Source organism: Aquarana catesbeiana, linkage group LG03 (assembly GCF_042186555.1).
Source record: "Aquarana catesbeiana isolate 2022-GZ linkage group LG03, ASM4218655v1, whole genome shotgun sequence".
In the NCBI taxonomy this organism is placed as follows: Eukaryota; Metazoa; Chordata; class Amphibia; order Anura; family Ranidae; genus Aquarana; species Aquarana catesbeiana.
This window is the reverse complement of record NC_133326.1, coordinates 550,457,022-550,479,205: the sequence shown is the minus strand read 5'-3', so window position 1 is coordinate 550,479,205 and position 22,184 is coordinate 550,457,022. Positions and strand designations below refer to the sequence as shown.

The window sequence follows — 22,184 nt, the reverse complement described above, 5'->3', positions numbered from 1 at the left end:
ATGAATGCTGTCCTGAAAGATTCTCGGAAATACCATTTCCTGTAAGTGTAACCATGGTTTTCCCAAATCATCTTCCAGGGCAGCTACTTGAGAGGATAAACATGTAAACAAACCTTTGGGGGGGGGTGGACACTAATGCCTCCAACACCTTCCTTCTGAAGCAAAAGTCCTGGCTGGACATTTCCATGTGGTAGGCGCTTCCAGAAAGTGAAAGTATGGCTTGAGGACCATACTGCAGCATTAGAGATTCCTTCCCTGGAATCATCTGCCCTCCTTGCTCCTGATGAGGCCATTGACCTTAAGGAGCGAGCTGTAATGCTAGCAGGTAATAACTGGCCAGAACTGATGAATGCTGAAATTGTTTTATCTCTAATCCATCAGTACTTTTCCACATTTTGTCACATTAAAACAACCAAAAATGTAAATGTATTTTAGTGGGGTTTTGTGTGATAGGCCAACACAAAGTGGCACATAATTGTGAAGTGGAAGGAAAATAACTGTTTTTCAAAATTTTTTACAAATAAATATCTGAAAAGTGTGGTGTGCATTTGTATTCAACCCCCTTTACTCTGATACCCCCAACTAAAATCTAGTGGAACCCATTGCCTTCAGAAGTCACCTAATTAGTAACTTTTTACTAATTAGGTGGCTTCTGAAGGCAATAGGTTCCACTAGCTTTAGGTCCACCTGTGTGTAACTTAATTCTGGTATAAATACAGCTGTTCTGTGAAGCCCCCTGAGGTTTGTTAGAGAACCTTAGTAGAGCTGCACGATTCTGGCTAAAATGAAAATCACGATTTTTTTGCTTAGAAGATAGATCACGATTCTCTCACGTTTCTCGCGGTGTAACATCATCTTTCACATTAAAACAAAAAACAATTGGGCTAACTTTACTGTTTCGTTTTTTATTTTTATTCATTGAAGTGTATTTTTTCCCACAAAATTGCATTTGAAAGACCGCTGGGCAAATACAGTGTGACAAATTATTGCAGCAATTGCCATTTTATTCCCTAGGGTCTCTGCTAAAATATATATAATGTTTGGGGGTTCCAAGTAATTTTCTAGCAAAAAATATTGATTTTAACTTAAGAAAGAAGTGTCAGAAAAAGATTTAGACTTTAAGTGGTTAAACTTCCTGCATTTACAGGTTGTTGAAAAATTGGCAGACTGCCTGGGTTATTTGTTTACACAGAAGTCCTATCCCTTTGATCTAAGAAGAAAGCTTAGTTACAATGTTTCAAGTTAAAAGACTTGGCAGAATGCCTGGATGCTTTCTTTTGACAGCTGAATGAGCAGATAAAGTCTCTCCACTTGTTTATATGGAAAGAATCGCAAACTCTGCAGGAGAGATCATCAGGGGAGGTGAATCGAGATCACGATTTTTTAACGATTAATTGTGCAGCTCTAAACCTTAGTAAACAAACAGCATCATGAAGGCCAAGGAACACACCAGGCAGGTCAGGGATAAAGTTGCGGAGAAGTTTAACCACTTGCTGACCGGGCCATAGCCGAAAGACGGCTACAGCGCGGTTGGCTTTTTCTGGGTGGACGTCCATGGACGTCCTTCCAGAATGTTGCTCCCGCGCGCCCCCTGGGGTGCGCACCCGGGAACATCCGTGACCGCCGGGACCTGAGGACTCGGCGCATCACGGTAAACAGCCGCTGATCGTGGCCATTTACCACATGATCATTCCGTCAAATGACGGAGCGATCACTTGTAAACAAACCGGCGTAACGTCACAGCGCCGGTTCCTCCCTCCCCTCTCTGTACCGATCGGTACAGTGCGAGGGGAGAGATTGCAGCAGCGCTGTGGGCTGGATGTGTAGTGCCCACAGCGCTGCTCAGTGCCAATAATGTGCAATGCTCTGCAACACTGTGCAATACTCTGCCAATACTCTCCAACACTGTGTACTACTCTGCAACACTGTGCAATACTCTGTGAATACTCTGTTAACACTGTGCAATACTCTGTCAATACTCTGCAAATAAATTTTAACAGAAACAAAGAATTTTTTTTTTTACCGAATTTTCAGTCTTTTTTGATTTATAAACGCAAAAAATAAAAAACCCAAGGGTGATTAAATACCACCAAAAGAAAGCTCTATTTGTGGGGAAAAAAGGACAAAAATTTCATATGGGTACAGCGTTGCAGGACTGAGTAATTGTCAAAGTGTGAGAGCACCGAAAGCTGAAAACTGGTCTGGTTAGGAAGGGGGTTCAAGTGCCCAGTGGGCAAGTGGTTAAAACAGGGTTAGGTTATAAAAAAAAAAAATCTCAAGTTTGAACATCTCAGGGAGCACTGTTCGATCCATCATCCGAAAATGGAGAGTATGGCACAACTGCAAACCTACCAAGACCTAAACCGTCCACCTAAACTGACAGGCCAGGCAAGGAAAGTATTTATCCGGGAAATAGTCAAGAGTCCCATGGTAACTCTGGAGGAGCTGCAGAGATCCACAGCTCAGGTGGGAGAATCTGTCCACAGGACAACTATTAGTTGTGCACCTCCACAAATCTGGCTTTTATGGAAGAGTGGCAAGAAGAAAGCCGTTGTTGAAAGAAAGCCATAAAAAGTCCCATTAGCAGTTTGCGAGAAGCCATGTGGGGGACACAGCAAACATGTGGAAGAAGGTGATATGGTCAGATGAGACCAAAATTGAACTTTTTGGCCTAAAAACAAAACGTTAAGTGTGGCAGACAACTAACACTGCACATCACCCTGAACACACCATCCGTGGAACATGGTGGTGGCAGCATCATGTTGTGGGGATGCTTTTCTTCACCAGGGATAGGGAAGCTGGTCAGAGTTGATGGAAAGCATGTAGTAGAGCTGCACGATTAATCGTTAAAAAAAAAAAATTCAGATTGTGATTCCTCCCCCCTCACGATCTTAAAGCATTTTCCCAATTCTATACAGATTTCTCTGCTCACAGCTGAGAGCTGTTTAAAAAAAAAAAAAAAAAAAAAAAAAAACAGGCAAGCCTGCCAAGTTTATGATAACATCCCTTAGGACGGAGATAGAGAGAAACATTGTACCTTTTAGATCAAAGGGATGAACTTCGGTCTGTAAATGAGGGAAGTTTAACCACTTAACCACTTGAGGTCCGGGCCATAGCCGAATGACGGCTACAGCGCGGACCTCAATCTCCGGGAGGACGTCATATGACGTCCTCCCCTATGCACGCGCACCGCGCGCACCCTGCAGGGCGCGCGGTGTGCGCGCTGTGATCACCGAGTCACGGAGACTCGGGTGATCACAGATCCGAGTAAGGGGCCGGTCCCGGCCCCTTACCATGTGATCAGCTGTCAGCCAATGACAGCTGGTCACATGATGTAAACAAAAGCTCGGTGATCGGTTTCGTTTTCTCCTCACGCTGACAGCGTGAGGAGGAAAAAAAAGCCGATCACCGGCTCATGTCAAAGGGACATCGGTCCCGAAGAGGAAGGAGGCACAGATGCCTCATCTGTGCCTCCAAGTGCCATCTGCCAGTGCCCACAGTGCCACCTATTAAAGCCCACAAGTGCCACCTATTAAAGCCCACAAGTGCCACCTATTAAAGCCCACAAGTGCCACCTATCAATGCCCACAAGTGCCACCTATCAATGCCCACAAGTGCCACTTATTAGTGCCACCTAGCAGTGCTGCCATCAGTCAGTGCCCAATCAGTGCCCAACACTGCCACCCATCAGTGCCCATAACCGCCACCCATCAGTGCCCATCACTGCCACCTATCGGTGCCCATCAGTGCCGCCTCATCGGCGTACATAAACGAAGGAGAAAAATTAACTGTTTGCAAAAATTGATAACAAAATATAAAAAAAATATAATTTTTTTAAAAAAATTCTGTCTTTTTAAATTTTTTTTAACAAAAAATAAAAACCGTAGAGGTGATCAAATACCATCAAAAGAAAGCTCTATTTGTGGGAAAAAAATGTCATTTGGGTACCGTGTTGTATGACCGCGCAATTGTCATTCAAAGTGGGACAGCACTAAAAGCTGAAAATTGGTCTGGACAGGAGGGGGGTTTAAGTGCCCAGTAAGCAAGTGGTTAAAGACTAAACCTTTTTCTGACACTTGTTGTTTACAAGTACAAATCAATATTTTTTGCTAGAATATTACTTAGAACCCCCAAACATTATATATATTGTTTTAGCAGAGACCCTAGAGAATTAAATGGCAGTTGTTGCAATATTTTATGTCACACTGTATTTGCGCAGCGGTCTTTCAAACGCAATTTTTTGGGGAAAAAATAGGATTTTTTAAAACAGCTTACCTGTAAAATCCTTTTCTTGAGATTACATCACGGGACACAGAGCTCCCTGCCCCTCTTCGGGAGATATCTCCCGAAGAGGGGCAGGGAGCTCTGTGTCCCGTGATGTAATCTCAAGAAAAGGATTTTACAGGTAAGCTGTTTTAAAAAATCCTATTTTCTTGTTCATACATCACGGGACACTGCGCCCAAAAGTGGTATCCTCATGCCCTCTTACATCCATCTGATAAATCTAGTGAATGTATGGACAGAAGACCAAGTTGCTGCCTTGCAGATCTGCGCCATGGATGCCTGGTGTCCGTCTGTGGCAGGTAAAACACCTTAGGTAGCATGGTCATCTTGAGCGCACTACAGCGGCAGAACCAGGTTAATGTAAGCGAGTGCCAGTGGAGTAGGTCAGATTTGAGATGAAGAAGCAAGGGGGCAAAGTTGGCTGAGAAAAGTGCAGAGGGGTCGGGAGTGATGTCCACTCCCAAATAGTGGATAGAGAGAGTTATTCACCAAGTGGAGAGGGAACAAAGAGAGTGGACCGTGTCACTACTGACCGTAATGTTTAGGACAGAGGACTTGGATAAGTTGATTCGGAAAAACTAAAGAGTTTAGTAATCCTGTATGGACTTAAGTAGTTTCAGAAGAAAAGTGAGCGGATCCATCAGAAAAAAGATCAAATCATCTGCAAACACGGCTACTTTATGCGACCCCAATGATTTTTGGTAGCTAGCAATGCCCTGGTGTGCCCTTACTGTACACAAGAGGGGTTCCAGGGAAAGAACAATCCCTTTTTAACTCCTTCCTGGAGTTAACCAAGAACTGTAGGAATTGAATTTGACAGTATGCCAATTTTTTTTTTTTTTTTTGGCAGGGTGTAAAAATGTCTCCCAAGCTTTAGTGTATAGTTTCCTGGTATTCACTTTATGGCTATCAGCTATGTGCCTGCAAGTCATCAGGTGGAAGAGCCAAGAATTCAGATGGCACATCGGTCCCTGCGATAAAAAATCTAGACAATACTGCAGAATCCAGGAAGAACGGACTGTCAAAGAGTTCAGAGCTGAGACCCAGCTCTTTTTTCACCCATGGGGCTATCAAAATTTGTTCTGTTTTGTCTAGGATGATTTTCCTGATGACTAGGGGAAGCAAAGATATTGGGGAAAAGCATAGCCAAACCTGACCCCCCACCACCACCACCCATTAAGGCATTATGAATCTATCTACCAGCCTTTCATCTGCCTAAGATGTACAATGACCATGTAGATCCATGGCGTTACTTGTCTGTACAGACAGTCTATAGTAGAATACATCATCACATTCCAGTGTCAGATGTTTCTATTTATTTAAAATATAAGCCAAGCAGCATGGCACTACACAGGATAATGCATGATCTTTGTCTGTAGGCTAAATACTGTTAAAGTACAAATCCCTAAATTCCCTGAACTTCCAGTCTAGTGCTGGTGCAGATGAAAACTCCCGCCATCTGCCCGTTCTGCTGTCTGACAGTTCTTAAATAGCGAATGGTCGATGACGTCACAAGAGGGGGCCTAGTGGCCCCGCCCCTAAGCTATTTAAGAACTGTCAGATGACAGAGCAGGCAGGTGGTCGGGAGCCAGCAATGGCTGCAGAGTTTTTGTTTGTTTTTCTTTCGGGTCAGTGGCATTCATTGTGATTGACACCGGATCTACACTGGGGAACATGGTTTTTGTTTTTTGTTTAACCACTTCAGCCCCGGAAGGATTTGCCCCCTTCCTGACCAGGACATTTTTTGAGATACGGCACTGCGTCGCTTTAACTGACAATTGCGCTGTCGTGCGACGTTTGTTTGTACCTTCCGAACAAAATTGATGTCCTTTTTTCCCTACAAATAGAGCTTCCTTTTGGCGATATGTGATCACCTCTGCCGTTATTATTTTTTGCGCTATAAACAAAAAAAGAGCGACAATTTTATAAAAAAAAACACAATATTTTGTACTTTTTGCTATAATAAATATCCAAAATTAAAAAAAAAAAAAAAAAAAAAAAAAATTTCCTCAGTTTAGACCGATATGTGTTTGTCTACATATTTTTGGTAAAAAAAAAAAAAATCGCAATAAGCATATATTGATTTGTTTGCGCAAAAGTTAAAGCATCTACAAAATAGGGGATAGATTTATGGCATTTTTATTATTTTTTTTTACTAGTAATGGCGGTGATCAGCGATTTTTATTGTGGCTGCGACATTGCGGCAGACAGATCGGACAATTTTTGGGACCAGTGACATTTATACAGCGATCAGAGCTAAAAATAGCCACTGATTACCATATAAATGTTATTGGCCAGGAAGGGGTTAAGTCTAGGGAGCAATCAAGGGGTTAAGTGTGTTCCAACTGTGAGGGAATGGCACTGACTAGGGGAGGAGACCGATCGGTGTTCCTACTTAGTAGGAGCACACGATCTGTCTCTACTTCCCTGAGAGAAGCGGGATTTGTGTGTTTACACACACAGATTCCGGTTCTCGCTCTGTCATGAGCGATCACAGGTGCCCGGCGGTCATCGCGCCCTGCTAAAGTGTCTTAAAGAGCTGACGTACAGCTACGACGGCTCGCTCAGGGGAGCCAACCTGCCGCAGTATAACTGCGGCGGCTGGTCGGGAAGCGGTTAATGAAGACTTATCAAAAACTGTCTTTGTTTTTATTTCTTTTTGGCATTTTTTTTTTTTTTTTTGGTGAAAAGGTAGGGGTACACTACCTATTTACATATGGGAAGGCAGGATCTGGGGGCCCCCTTGTTAAAAGGTGTTTCAATATTCTGATAAGCCCCCTATCCACAAACCCCCACAACCACTGGCCAGGGTTGTGGGGAAGAAGCCCTTGTCCCCATCAACAAGGGGCCAAGGTGCTTTGGGGTGGGGGGCCTGCCAGGCGGCATGCTCAAATAAGGGTCTGGCATGAATTTTGGGGGGACCCTAGGCCATTATTACTTTAAATTTTGGTGTGGGGTTCCCCATAAAATCTATACAAGACCCGAAAGGGCATGGCATGGATTGGGGGGGACAATTTTTTTTATTGCTGGCAATCCGTTAAGGACCTGGCAGGCGTCTTCCAGCCCTGCTCCTTAAATCGATTGTATGCCCCACTTTGTGATTTTTACCTACAGGTGAGCCTATAATAAGGCTTACCTGTAGGTAAAATTAATATCTCCTAAACGTACACCATTTAGGAGATATTCATCCTGCATGCAGCCGCTGACTCTAGCGGCGCATGCGCTCTGAAGGTCCAGCATATCGTGATGGAACTTCAGAACTTCTTGCCGGAATCGAGGGCTCCAGCGCGCATGCACGGGAGTGACGTCATTGTGTCTCCTGCTACTCACAGCGCCGGAGCCCGCTAAACCTGGAAGAAACACCGGGGGAACATGTCAGCCCCCTCAGCGGTGACCGGGCACCGCTGCGGGGGGTTCGTTTTAAAGTAAGTATTTCACAATGTGCTAGTATGCAATGCATACTATCACATTATGCCATTATCTTGCAGGTTTTTTTTTGGGGGGGGGGGGTCCCCCCTCAGAGTTTACTACCGCTTTAACAACCAGCTAATGTTAGGGACCCCGATGGATGCTGGCTCCAAATATTTGAATCTGAATCGCAGCTACACAGCTCCTTTGGAAATACGCAATGAAAACTGAGGGGCAATTCGCCCCGGACATGTGTGGACCTAGCCTTAGGAAAACTGATAATTGCTGGGAGTGGTAGGGGTAATATAGGCTGTCTTAACAACGTTGTTTGCCAGTGTCCTCGCCTGACAGTGGCAGCATACAACCCATGGTCAAGGTATACAGAAGCCTATTTTCCTGTACTGTACGACTAAATCTTTTCTGTAAAATAGCAGAACTGAGTTTGTCATACAAGAGATTTAGTTGTCAACAGGATTATAGCAATCAGCTACAACACATGGACCAATCCAAAAATTTAGGTTTATGCGGCAGTCTTGGATTCAGTGGATATTGTGAGCACCAAACATATGTCAGCAGGACAAAGTGACAGGACGTTTGTACCTTCTGTCCGCCTCCTGCCTGTCTGCTGCTGATATACTCTGGTCCCAGCTTCTGCCGCAGAGCATTCTGGATAGCCTGGTACTCCTCCGCTGTGTACTTGTGCTGCAACAGGAAAAAACAAAGCCTATCAATATGTCAGACAGATGGCTTAAAATCCATAAAAGAAAAACTAAATGCTAGGTGCAGACATAGTAAGCTTCTAGATTATCGTTATAAAAAATGCATCCTTGGGGAGACAAGCGAGTCCACTGCTACCTTTTATGTGTATGTATAACCATTTTCTTGTAGTTTTAGATTGTGAGTGTGAATTAAAGTGGTTGTAAAGGCAGAAGGTTTTCTATCTTAATGCATTCTATGCATTAAGATAAAAAGCCTTCTGTGTGCAGCATCTCCCCCTAATACTTACCTGAGCTCCCTCTGGATCCAGCGATATCCACGAATGCCTTGGTCTTCCAGGACTCTCCCTTCTGATTAGCTGAGACACAGCAGTGACGCCATTAGCTCCCACTGCTGTCCAACTCAGTTAGCCAATGAGTTGAGATAGACGGTGGGGCCTAGGCGTGGCTCTGAGTCTGAATGGATACACGGAGCTGCGGCTCAGCTCGGGTGCCCTCATAGCAAGCTGCTTGCTGTGGGGGCACTCAACAGGAGGGAGGGGCCAGGAGCTCCAGTCAGGGACCCAAGAAGAGGAGGATCTGGACTGCCCTGTGCAAAACCACTCCATAGGGCAGGTAAGTATAACATGTTTGTTTATCTTAATAGAAAAAAAAAAACAAAAAAAAAAACGAGACTTTACAATCACTTTAAACTCTAATGTCATATTTCTTGCTATCCGTGTCCCAATGGGAACGGGACTTGAATAAGGTTCAACAGAAAGTGAAAATAAATTACTCCAAAGCAACTGCTGTTTTGGTGAAAATTTTAACATTTTGGATTCACTATTACTTTCTGTCACCAGGACAAATAGTGTGAATCTCTCCGACAGAGATAGGAATAAAAAAAAAAAAAAATCTCTTCTATGGCCGCTTCAAAACAAACAACAAAAAAAACAAAAAACAGATTTAGCTATAAACTTTAAACTATATCTAAACTTTTATTTTGGATAGCGTAGGAAATAGTAAAAATCCCTGTCAGGTTTTATTTTGTTGTCTGGAGTACTGCAACCTGAACATTTCAGTAACCACAAATCATTTTTTTCGTATGAGCAAAAATCGCTTTAGTGACACTGCCCTAAGAAACACACATGAACAGCTACCTACAGCGTGGAAACCATGCACAGTAATACCCAAGAACCAGAGAATAAAAATAATGAGGTTTGATTATTATTCTATAAACTACTACAAAGTTACCTACCTGTCCAAAGGATGAAGGTCCATTTCCACTTGATCCTACCTGCCCAGGCTTTACCAGGTCTCCAGTCTGACCTGCAGACATAGCTCTGACAGTAAGCAAATAGGAAAAAAGGTCAGATAAATGAATAAGAACAAAACCTACTCTCACAATAGAACTGTATGCAAAACAAACAAGAATAAACCTAATTTCTGAAATTGTGCTGGCTTTAGCACTCAATGAGAGTTTACCTTTAACATCCAAATAGACAAGACCCATTTCTGGGAGTCGTTTTACCATAAAAAAACTAACTCCAACCAAACAGCTTATTAAACAATCGAAAACCAGGAAATATTAGTTCCAGGCCTTCAAAGTATTTACATATTCTAAAATGCAGTACATAAACTTTAAAATCCCTCGCTGACCTCTGTAGCTGCAGGCATTGTGGACTAATTCATTCTTCAAAGTTTACAGCAAAAGACTTTTAAGGCCTTTTTACACCTGAAATCAATGAAAACACATCAACATTTATGTAAACTCGCATGTAAATTCATATGAACTTGCATCATCACGGGTTGCAATCCACATTGTTTTGAATGTCAATGCATGTCATATTGTTCATCAATACGCATTCTAGTACTTGTAATGACATAAGTTTTGATGTGTTTTAATTCATTTAAGTTTAAAATTTGTCAGCCAGAAAACAGCTACCAGCAATGGCTGACCAACCTTGTAATCTCTAATGTGCAACAGAGCAGAAGCACAGGAAGAAAGGTGGGCATAGAGCCGAGACCTGACTTGAATGAAAGTGCTCCTATTGTGAATTACTCCACTGCGGCTGTAGAAGCCAATAAAGGCTTATAGTAAAGCTGAAGGCAAGGCAGATATAACAGATATAAATTGGTGCAGGAGTTACAACGCCAATGGTTACCCAATAGCCAAAAAGACATGTTAACGTTTAGAACAATCAGTGGGGAAAGTGGCCGACTTGAAGTAGCAAATGGACCCCAAATCTCATTCCTGGAGAAGGGCACGCTAGAGTGTGCCATAATGTGCAAGTATGCTGTACACTTCCAAGCATTCTGGAAGCTTTGCCACAGTTCCTCCACAGCTTTGTCTGTATTACATCCTTTCACTGCTGCTCTATGGGGACCATAACACCTGTAAATTCCCTAAAACAGTTTTTCAGCAAATAGCTCTTTATGATTTTTGCTGCGTACAGTGTGTGTTATATGTTTGGGGTTATTGTCATGCTGCAAAAGTAAGTTGGGACCAATCAGATGCCTCCCTCATGATACTACATGGGTAAAAAATGTGCTTGATTTTCTCAGCATTGGGGATGCCATCAGTTTTGACAAAACCAACCACTTCAATCTAGAAGTGCAACCCGAAGTCTACAGGTATCCTTCACCATGTTTCACTGTTGCCTGCAGTCATTCATACATGTACTGGCCAATTACATTTTGATTTAACAGTCTAGAGCACCTGCTTTTATTTGTGTTAACTTCAGTTCTTTTTGACATTTGGCCTTGTTTCCAGTGGAGAAATATCATAGCTCCCAACTGTTCCTGATTTAAAGGGACTGTGCCTGGATTGTAATAAAGTCCCTCTTTCCTCCTCATTTGTCCCTCATTTCAGTCAGATCTATATAGTTGTATTTAAAATGCACTATTTATCACTATTTATCTTTCAAAAAGTGTTTCACAGTGCTAAACCTTTCAACCAATTTCTAATTTGTCGTAATTGTACACATCAAAAGGCAGTATAAAGGAAATGTAGTGGTAAAAAGAAAGCCCTTGTGGGTTTAACTTATCTTTTTTTGAATAATTGTCCTTTAGGGGACATGACAGGGGATGTGCGCTATGCCTACATACTTTTGCCAATAGGTGCCCCTCGTTACCATCTCAAAAAGTTGTGAGGTATGCAACATCATTGCACAGAGCAAGTAAGTATAACAAGTTTTTTTTTTTTTTTTTTATAAAATAAAAAATGTCTTTAGAATGACTTTAAATACTCACCTCTTCTTTTTGCCACACAAGTAACATCTGCAACAGAAGAGGTATTGCTAGCTGAAGATCCTACCAAATCCAGCTGTCCATAGTGTTAGATCATGGGTCACCAATTGCTTACTGGTTCCTCTTGTCAGTCCCTATGTCACTATTGTGTCCTTTAGTGATGTAGGGGGCCAGCAGGAGGAAGCACTGAGCACTAATGGGAACCAGGGATGTAACACTTCCCGAACAGATGGATTATGCATGATCCTATACAATTTACAAGTACTTTGGTATCTTGATATTATGCACTGCTCCTGTGTATTTCCCTTATCAGAACAACACTAGATTGCACTGCTAATTCCTACTAGCCTTGTCAGTAGGGATGAACTCAGACGGGTTCGGACACGAGTAAATTTGTATTCAGCCCCTGAGTCAATACTTTGCAGAAACACCTTTCACTGCAATTACAGTTGCAAGTCTGGGGTATGTCTCTGCCAGCTTTGCACATCTAGAGAGTGACATTTTTGCCCATTCTTCTTCGCAAAATAGCTCAAGCTCTGTCAGATTGGATGGAGAGTGTCTATGAACAGCAATTTTCAAGCCTTGCCACAGATTTTCAATTGGATTTAGGTCTGGACTTTGACTGGGCCATTCTAACACATGAATATGCTTTGATCTAAACCATTCCATTTTAGCTCTGGCTTTATGTTCAGAGTTGTTGTGCTGCTGGAAGCATCTCCACAACATGATGTTCTGCCACCACGTTTCACATTGGGGATGGTTTGCTCCGAGTGATGTGCAGTGTTAGTTTTCCACCACACATAGTGTTTTGCTTTCAAGCCAAAAAGTTCAATTTTTGTCTCATCTGACCAGAGCACCTTCTTCCACATGTTTGCTGTGTCCCCAACATGGCTTCTCGCAAACTGCAAATGGGACTTCTTATAGCTTTCTTTCAACAATGGCTTTCTTTTTGGCACTCTTCCATAAAGGCCAGATTTGTGGAGTTAAATAGTAGGTGAGGTTGAAAAAAAAGACACAAGTCCATCAAGTCCAACATATGTGTGTTCCTTATATGTCAGTATTACATTGTATAACGCTGTATGTTGTGGTCATTCAGGAGCCCATTTAATAGTTTTTTTAAATCGTCGATGCTCCCTGCTGAAACCACCGCCTGTGGAAAGGAATTCCACATCCTTGCCGCTCTTACAGTAAAGAACCCACTACGCAGTTAAAGGTTACACCTCATTTCTTCTCATTTTAATGAGTTGCCACGTGTCTTATTAAACTCCCTTCCGCTGAAAAGTTTTATCCATATTGTGGGGTCACCAGTGTGGTATTTGTAAATTTAAATCATATCCCCTCTCAAGCGTCTCTTCTCCAGAGAGAATAAGTTCAGTGCTCGCAACCTTTCCTCATAACTAATATCCTCCAGTCCCTTTATTAGCTTTGTTGCCCTTCGCTGTACTCGCTCCATTTCCAGTACATACTTTCTGAAAACTGGACAGCATACTCCAGGTGAGGCCGGACCAGTCTTGTAGAGTGGGAGAATTATCACTTAATCTATTGAGTTAATCCCCTTTTTAATGCATGCCAATATTCTGTTTTATTTGTTAGCAGAGGCTTGGCATTGCATGCCATTGCTGAGCCTATTATCTACTAGGACCTCCAGGTCTTTTTCCATCCTTGATTCCCCCAGCGGTTCTCGCCCCAGTGAGTAGAATGCATATTTTTGCCGCCCAAATGCCTTACTTTACATTTTTCCACATTAAACCTCATTTGCCATGTAGTTGCCCACCCCATTAATTTGTTCAGATCTTCTGGCAAGGTTTTCACATCCTGCGGAGAAGTTATTGCCCTGCTTAGCATCGTCCTTAAATACTGAGATTGAACTGTTCACCCCATCCTCCAGGTCGTTTATGAACAAATTAAATAGGACTGGTCCCAGCACAGAACCCTGGGGGGACCCCACTTTCCAGCCCTGACCATTCCGAGTACTCCCCATTTATCACCACCCTCTGAACACGCCCTTGTAGCCAGTTTTAAATCCATGTACTCACCCTATGGTCCATGCCAACAGACCTTACTTTGTACAGTAAACGTTTATGGGGAACTGCTTTTGCAAAATCCAGATACACCACATCTACGGGCCTTCCTTTATCTAGATGGCAGCTCACTTCCTCATAGAAGGTTAATAGATTGGTTTGGCAAGAATGATTCTTCATGAATCCATGCCGATTACTGATAATACCGTTTTAATTACTAAAATCTTACTACTAATACTATTGATGTTCGGCTAACTGGTCTGTAATTCCCAGGGATGTATTTTGGCCCTTTTTTAATATTGGTGCTATATTGGCTTTTCTCCAATCAGCTGGTAACATTCCAGTTAGTAGACTGAGTAAAAATTAGGAACAATGGTCTGGCAATTACTTGACTGAGTTCCCTTAGGACCCTCAGGTGCAAGCCATATGGTCCCGGTGACTTATTAATGTTACGTTTTCCAAGTCTCTCTAATTCTGCCCTCTGTTAGCCATGAGGGTGCTTCCTGTGATGTGTCATGAGGATAAACACTGCAGTTTTGGTTACTGAAGCCCCCCCGATTCCCTCTGAAGACTAAGGAGAAGAATAAATTCAATACCGCTGCCATCTCCCCATCCTTTGTAACAAGATCTCCTTCCTCATTCTTTATGGGGCCAATATGGTCTATCCTCCCTTTTTTACTGTTTATATACTTAGAGAATCATGCTGACCAGAGATAACACGGATGAGGGGGACAATTTTGCAGCCAGCATAAGTTTTTCTTTCTTTTTTTTTTTTTTTAAAACACGCTCCCATGTTGGAGGATGCCAAGCTAAGCCCCGCCCCCACCGTCGCATCACCTCCCCCCTCATTTCTTTTTTAAAAAAGGGTTTTCCCGCGCAAGCACGGGCCTCCAATCCGACGGGATCGGCTAAATGAGGGAGGGATGGCGTGGAGGAGACCTGGAAGCCGCCACCGTGTAGGGGCGGTGAAAGAAAACATTGGTGATCGTTTTTAGTTCTCCCTTATACTGGGCCTCTTGAAGAGGGGAAGAGTTCAGCTCAGGTGGGGGTGTCTGGAGGAAGCAAACCCCCCCAAACTCACTGGAGGACTGCCTGCTAGCCGGAGGAAAAAAGTCTGCTGCTTCTGTGACACAGCGTGACTCTGAGCAAAGCATGAGAAGGTACGTGCTCCATACAGCCCCCAGTGGCTTAGGCATTACAACATTTACTTTAAAGGAGACATTTCATAACTAAATTTAAAAATTCCTTAGAAAAACTCCACTTACCTTTCCCGCCACAGGGTTTTCTGTGGTAAAACCAACAAACCCAATCTTCACTCTTCACGGTGGGTTCCGTTAACAAACCTTCAGAAACTTGGGACCCTCGGGGAACCCACAGTCCTGGACCTGTAAAAAGCACCCCGCCAGTAAAACTTTATGGCCTTAATACCAAAAGCACTGGATCCCGGGGGCCAGCTCTCTAAAAAGAGAAGCATTACAGGCAAATCCTCGTTTCTTCAGATACGAGGCCCAGGTATCATTCAATTCGGCCTAAAAAAAAATTTGAATAGATCCGGCTGCATAGCTAGCCCCAGCAAGGATTGCTCCAGTGGAGCTCAGCACAGCACATCTTTACTCGTGACCAACACCTAAGACACTGACGAAAAAGCTGAGATACTCCCAGTAGTGGGAGGGGTTATACAGAGAGGCAACTTCCTGTTTAGGGTGTGCCAGTGTCTAGCACCTGAAGGTGGACTATAACCTTCATAGTAATTACTATGGCTCTGTGTCCCGTGATGTACGATTAAACAAACAATATTTTTTACTTTTTGCTATAATAATAATATATAATAAATGTCCAAAAATTATAAATATAATAAATATGCGACATTGCGGCGGAGAGATCGGACCCTTTTTTTTGGACCATTGACATTTATACAGCGATCAGACCTAAAAATAGCCACTGATTACTGTATAAATGTCACTGGCAGGGAAGAGGTTAATACTAGGGGGCGATCAAGGGGCTAAATGTGTTCCCTCATGTGTGTTCTAACTGTGGGGGGGATGGGACTGCCTGGAGGATGAGACCGACCGCTCTTCCTAATCTTTAGGAGCAGCAGATCTGTCTCGCCTCCCCTGACAGAAAGGAGATTTGTCTGTTTACATTGACAGATCTCCGTTCTGTCTCTGTCAGGGGCGATCACTGGTGGCTGGCAGCCATCGCGACCTCCGTCCATGCGCATTGGCCCCTGGCGTCGCACTCTTCCCCCCTACAGCTCTTAAAAGCGGCCAACGTACCATTATGGCAATTCGCCCAGGGGAGCCAACCTGCCACAGTATTACTGCGGCGGCTGGTCCTTAAGTGGTTAAATTAAATGGGTGGACTCTATTTACTAATTAGGTGACTTCTGAAGGCAATTGGTTCCATTACATTTTAGTTTGGGGTACCAGGGTAAAGGGGGCAAAAATTTGAAAACCATTTATCATTTTCCTTTCACTTCAGAATTATGTGCAACTTTGTGTTAGTCTATCACAGAAAATCCCAATAAATTACATTTACGTTTTTGGTTGCAACACGACAAAATGTGGAAAGTTTCAAGGGGGTATGAATACTTTTTTCATGGCACTGTATACAAGGGGCACAGCATGGCTATACCACTTATGATTGGTTGCCCGCAGTGACAGCTTCCTGGCAGGTTCTGATTCCTGTCTGAACATGCCTGAGCTCATCCCTGCTTGTCAGTCCCTGGCGCATGTCTTTTCCTGTCGTGGTGACACATGCACATCAGAAAGGCCATGCGTAAACCTCTCTAGTGCTCTTCCTGTTCTCCTGTGAACACAAGCACCAATAAGTTACACGTCCATCGTGAAGATATTCATACCAATGTTTTTTTGTGAGTGCCATCATTGCAGCAAGAAGAGGAATTAAATTATATGCCAATGGACTTTGAGGCCCTCACGCTTTACAACTGCTTTGATGCATGTAAACAGTCATTTAACTTCAGATATTCTCATGATCAAGAGTACAGACATACTTTATACAATGCATACATGGTCATCAGGGAGCCTTAAAGTGGATGTAAACCCAATGTCATCCTTTCTAAACTACTGCCATAGGGGTCATCTATAAGGATATACATGCCTCCTGCATGTATCTTTACCTGTCAAATGTCTCCCCCTCTGTCTGTTATTAGACCCGAAAAACTGAAGATTCTGTGGGTGGGTCTGTTGTCTGGAGCTCAGTGGGTGGAGTCGTGATGTCAGTAGACTCCCCGCCCACCTCTACACTCCCCTTGTCAATATGCATTTTCTCTGTGTATTTCTAACACTGAACTTCTGCTATGATCTCTAACATCCAGTGAAAAGACAGGAAAGTAACCACATGACTTCAGCATGCCAAATCATGGTGAGGTGTGGAACAGCCAATCCTTGCAGAGCTGCTGAAGAAAGGAGTGGGGGAGGGAATTTAAAAATACTGCATGTCTCTTAGGCTAATGCAGGAGATGTAAATCACCTGTCACTCACAGCAAGGGTTTGACAAAGTTTTTCTCAGTTTGTCAAGAATTGTCTCACTGAACAATAAAAGAGGATTGCTCAGAGATGGATTAACTCTGTGTGGCAAGACTGGGCTCAAATAATAGCAAATCTTATACTCTATAGTATGATAAAAAAAAAAAAAAAAAACATTTTTTCGGGTTTACATCCACTTTTATAACAAAGCCGCAAAGACTGTGATAATTTTGGCTAGCAACATCTTGAAACAAGCCTCTGCAGTTCTTACAGACTATGGCAATAGATACCATATTCGCACGGTGAATAGGTCACACGATAAAAATGTATAAATTGCCAAATTGTTGGTGTGGAGACAAATATAAAACAACCCCCTCCTCACAGCGCCACATCACTTATACTGTGGAGTCTATTTATAAATGTTTTCACACAAGATTAACAATTTTTGTTTAGGAAATTAATCCAAATAGAAAAACATGTGAATATTTTGTCATCCAAGCCATGCTGTGCTACAAATGCACTTCCATCCCTGGGGTGCCATAAAAATGAAGTGCACCAACACAAGTAAACACAGATGCAGCAATGTGAGTAGGCCCTCACATTGCACTTCCTGAAATTCAACATGCAACTTTTTCCTGGTGCATTTGGAAATTATTTCAATCTGATTTCCATGTTTCCTGTCACTTTAAATAGTTTGTTTGGACCAAAGTGGTCCAAACAAACTATTTCTTTAAAGGGAAAGTTAGGTGAACTTACACAGGACCCCCTCACCCCCCCCGGTCCCGCTGACCTGGACCGCAGAAATCTCCCATTCTGAGGCTGGGTACATCTGCGTCAGAAGTCCGGGGCTTAGAAATCCCCTGAGCTGAATGTCCAAAACATACCTCGTCAGGAGGGACGTTTCTAAGCATTCTAATTGGTCAGCGACATCACATTGACCGCGCCGACCAATCAGCAGCTTCTGTCAGCTATGAAGAAGATGCGTGGATGCCGAGGGGATTTCTAAGCCTCGGATTCCTGACGCAGATATACCAGGTCTCAGAATGGGAGACTTCCACGGTCCAGGTTATCGACACTGGGGGGGGGGGGGGGGGGTCCTGTGTAAGTTCACCTTACAGGATGAACTCACACTTTAAGTGCTGCAGTGTCTCTAAGCGCTGTATGTACTGCATGTAGCTTCAGCTAAACACAATACACAGTGCTGGGTTCCACCTGTGAGACAGAGACTTCCAAACTAAAAAGAGTCAGGCTGAGCGGCGCTCAGGCATTCATTGGCAGCTTTGTATTCTGTGACTGAATACAAAGCTTCCTCTGATTGGCTAAGTTGGAGAGCATGATGTCTTCAGCCTGCACCTATGACCCAGCCAGAGGAAGCATTGTATTCATTCACAGAATACCAAGCCGCAAATGAATGGCTGAACGCCACTAAGCCCAACTCTGTTTTCTTCAGGTGTGAGACGGGAAGTCTGTCTCACAGCTGGAAGCCAGCACTGTGTACTGTATGTAGCTGAAGCTACATGCAGTGCTTAGAGAAGGAAATAGTTTGTTTAGACCAGCATGGCCCAAACAAATGATTTAAAGTGACAGGAAACTAAATGTAAATTAGCTTTAACCGCCTCACGCAGATATACTGCGGCAAAAGGGCACGTACAGGCAGATTAATGTACCTGTATGTTGCCCTTTAAGAGGCGGCTTGCCCGCCGGGAGCTCGGTGACCGCGATCGCGGGTCCCGTAGGCCCGATGTCCGCGGGGATACCCGCGATCGTCTCACGGTGAGGAAGAACGGGGAGGTGCTAATGTAAACAAGCATCTCCCCGTTCCGCCTAGTGACACTGTCACTGATCTCTGCTCCCTGTGATCGGGAGCGGCGATCAGTGTAGTTTCACACATAGCCCCTCCGCCCCACAGTTAGAAACACTCCCTAGGACACACTTAACCCTTACAGCGCCACCTAGTGGTTAACCACTTCACTGCCAGTGACATTTTTACAGTAATCAAAGCAATTTTTTAGCATTGATCGCTGTATTAATGCCATAATGTCGCAGTCATGATAAAAATCGCTGATCGCCGCCATTACTAGTGAAAAAAAAAATTATCAATAAAAATGCCATAAAACTAACACCTATTTTGTAGATGCTATAACTTTTGCGCAAACCAATCAATAAACGCTTATTACGTTTTTTTTTACCAAAGATATGTAGAATACGTATCGGCCTAAACTGAGGAAAAAAATGTTTAAAATATTTTTGGGGGATAGTTATTATAGCAAAAATTAAAAAATTATGCGTTTTTTTTTTCAAAATTGACGCTATTTTTTTGTTTATAGCGCAAAAAATAAAAACCGCCGAGATGATCAAATACCACCAAAAGAAAGCTCTATTTGTGGGAAAAAAAGGACGTCAATTTTGTTTGGGAGCCACGTCGCACGACCGCGCAATTTGTCAGTTAAAGCGACGCAGTGCCGAATCGCAAAAAGTGCTCTGGTCAGGAAGGGGGTAAATTCTTCCGGTGCTGAAGTGGTTAAAGGGTAACTCCACTTTCGTGGGGGGGGGAATAGCATATAAAAAAAAAATATAGCACAGTGTTTCTCAACTCCAGTCCTCAAGGCCCCCCAACAGTTCATGTTTTCAGGCTTTCTATTATTTTGCACAGGTGATTTGATCAGTTTCACTGCCTTAGTAATTACCACAGCTATTTCATCTGAGGGAAATCCTAAAAACATGACCTGTTGGGGCGCCTCAAGGACTGGAGTTGAGAAACACTGATATAGCGTATACAATTGTGACACAAGTCATATTGTAATTGAATGTCATTCAAAATTACCATTCCTTTTCAATCTGCAGCTCTGTAATTTTCTTAAAATGCAATATGGCTACCTGGAGGTGTTCTTTACACAGAATGTCCCCCAGAAACATAGTTTCCTGTTCGTGTGATTGGCTCACAGATTTTCCCAGAAGTCTGCACTAAGATACATGTCAGATTTCAGGCATCCCCTGCAGCAAAAATGTCATTTTTGGTGAGATACTCCCAATAGGAACAAGGGATGCAGGCCCAGCAGCTTTCCTCATTAGTGCCCTGCAGGTGCAGCAGCTGATTGATAATTATAAAAAAAAAGTACTAGTTACTTACCGGTAACTGTCTTTCTGGGAAATCTTCCAGGACGGCACACCTGAGAGATGAGAGGCTCCTCCCCACAGGAAACACAATCAATCAACAGCTGTTTTAAGTCTGCACCCTTCCCCCTGATCCTCAGTTTGTAGAGAAGTAACTCTTGAACCTGGTTCACAAGGGAAATCATTCCTCATAGGCACTCACCTTCTAGTGTTCTAAAATTTTCCCTCCTCCAACGGGTGGGAAGTAGGCCTGCCGTCCTGGAAGATTTCCCAGAAAGACAGTTACCGGTAAGTAACTAGTACTTTTCTCAAGTCATCTTCCAGGACGGCACACCTGAGAGGATAATCAAGTACCTCAGGCCTACCTTAGGGTGGGACCACTGCAAGACTCTCTTGGCGAACCTCGGTTCTGCAGTAAGCTTTACCTTTACTCCATATGCTTGATGAAGGTATCTTAGCTGGATCATGCGGCTGATCTGCCGGTCTACTCCACCGGTGTCCCTGCCTTCTCTGTTTCGGATGCAGGATCTAGGTGGAGTTGGCTCTTAAAGATGGAATCAGAAAACATGTTAAACTTGTAGGTTATCAATGTTGCCTGTCACACATCTACCAACAATGGCCTATTCTGCCTATAGGTGCTGTTTACAACCACCAAAAAGATTAATCGGAGACCTGTGTTGTAAGACAAGGACACTACATTGATCCATAAGGGGGCCTGTCTTAACACAACCCTGTCCAGGGAAATCAAACTGCCAAAAAAGGGGGGCCCCTGACAGACAACCCCTTTTTGTTCATTTTTATCTTTATGTCAGCAAAGACTGAAGGGAAACCTACTTAAGGGAAATAGATTAATAAAAACTTAATCCCTGGGTTTAAGGCATGCCCAATCTATAGTTTTACTTATGCCTGAGAGCCTACTCAGGAGATTAACATCTATAGCAGGAGAAGAACACTCAAATTGCTACATCTAGTTTTGCTAGAAGGGCAAAATGAAGGCCATGCACCGAGCTGTAACCTATTTGGTCGGGTATACATGTTTATACTTCATCTTCAGGCCATAAAACTCCTCTGAACCGAACTTCCTAAGTTCCTATTAAACAGGGCGATTCATTGTCGCCTTCCTCGAGTGACCCATAACTCTACCCTAGGAAATGGCTCTGGCATCCCTGAATGTAAGGGGTCGAGGCTTTCTGACATGTGACATCTGCAGCCAGAACTCCTGGCCCTTCCACGGAAGAGAAGGCTGAAATACAAAAAGGTGATACATGTATTATTAATATCACAAATAAAAAAATCATAGATTGTGGACAAAGCACAATAGATTTAGACAGAAAGGACACAAGCATAGACAACAATGTTGTGTATCTGAGTGTGACTAGCTAAACCAAAATATCAAATATGGGAAGAGACCCAAATCTGAACCTCACAGTCTGGTTTTCTGATGTGCGGCCAATATGTAAGCATTAAGACACAAACACACCTTAAATGCTGCGCATTTCTGAAGTGCAGCTAGCTAGGTCATAACTGGTAAATACAGAAAGGACGGGAACCCCCTTTTACAGTGGTGTTTTACTGATGTACAGCAAAACAAGGCTATAAAGAGAAGACAGAAAGACCCAAACGTCTATGTTGCGTATTTATGACGAACCACCAAGTACAGTTATAAAAGACAATCCTTCCTGTTATGCAGTTCTGTAGTGCAGTTACATAGAACCAACAGAGAAAGAACACAAGCAACCTACAGCATTGTGTTTTTCTGAAGTGCCATAAGGTAAGGCAATATGAAACAGAAAGCACCAACAAGCTTCAATGTTGAGTACTTCTGCTGTGCAGCAACATAAAAACAAAGAAACAACAGACAGCCTTTACAGCTGCAATCTTTCTGGTCTACTGCAAAATAAGGCAATAACTCCACAATGAGTATT

At 43.2% G+C, this 22,184-nt stretch overlaps 1 protein-coding gene across 1 annotated transcript in view; it reads right to left on the bottom strand.

The window, feature by feature from the left end:
• The window catches only part of RAD52 (RAD52 homolog, DNA repair protein), a 257,504-nt gene that overhangs the window by 214,174 nt on the left and 21,146 nt on the right, over positions 1 to 22,184 (bottom strand). Inside the window, 2 exon segments of the mRNA XM_073621619.1 lie at positions 8,293 to 8,394; positions 9,646 to 9,730. Of these exon segments, the coding sequence (XP_073477720.1) occupies positions 8,293 to 8,394; positions 9,646 to 9,726 (183 nt within the window). The 5' untranslated portion in view covers positions 9,727 to 9,730.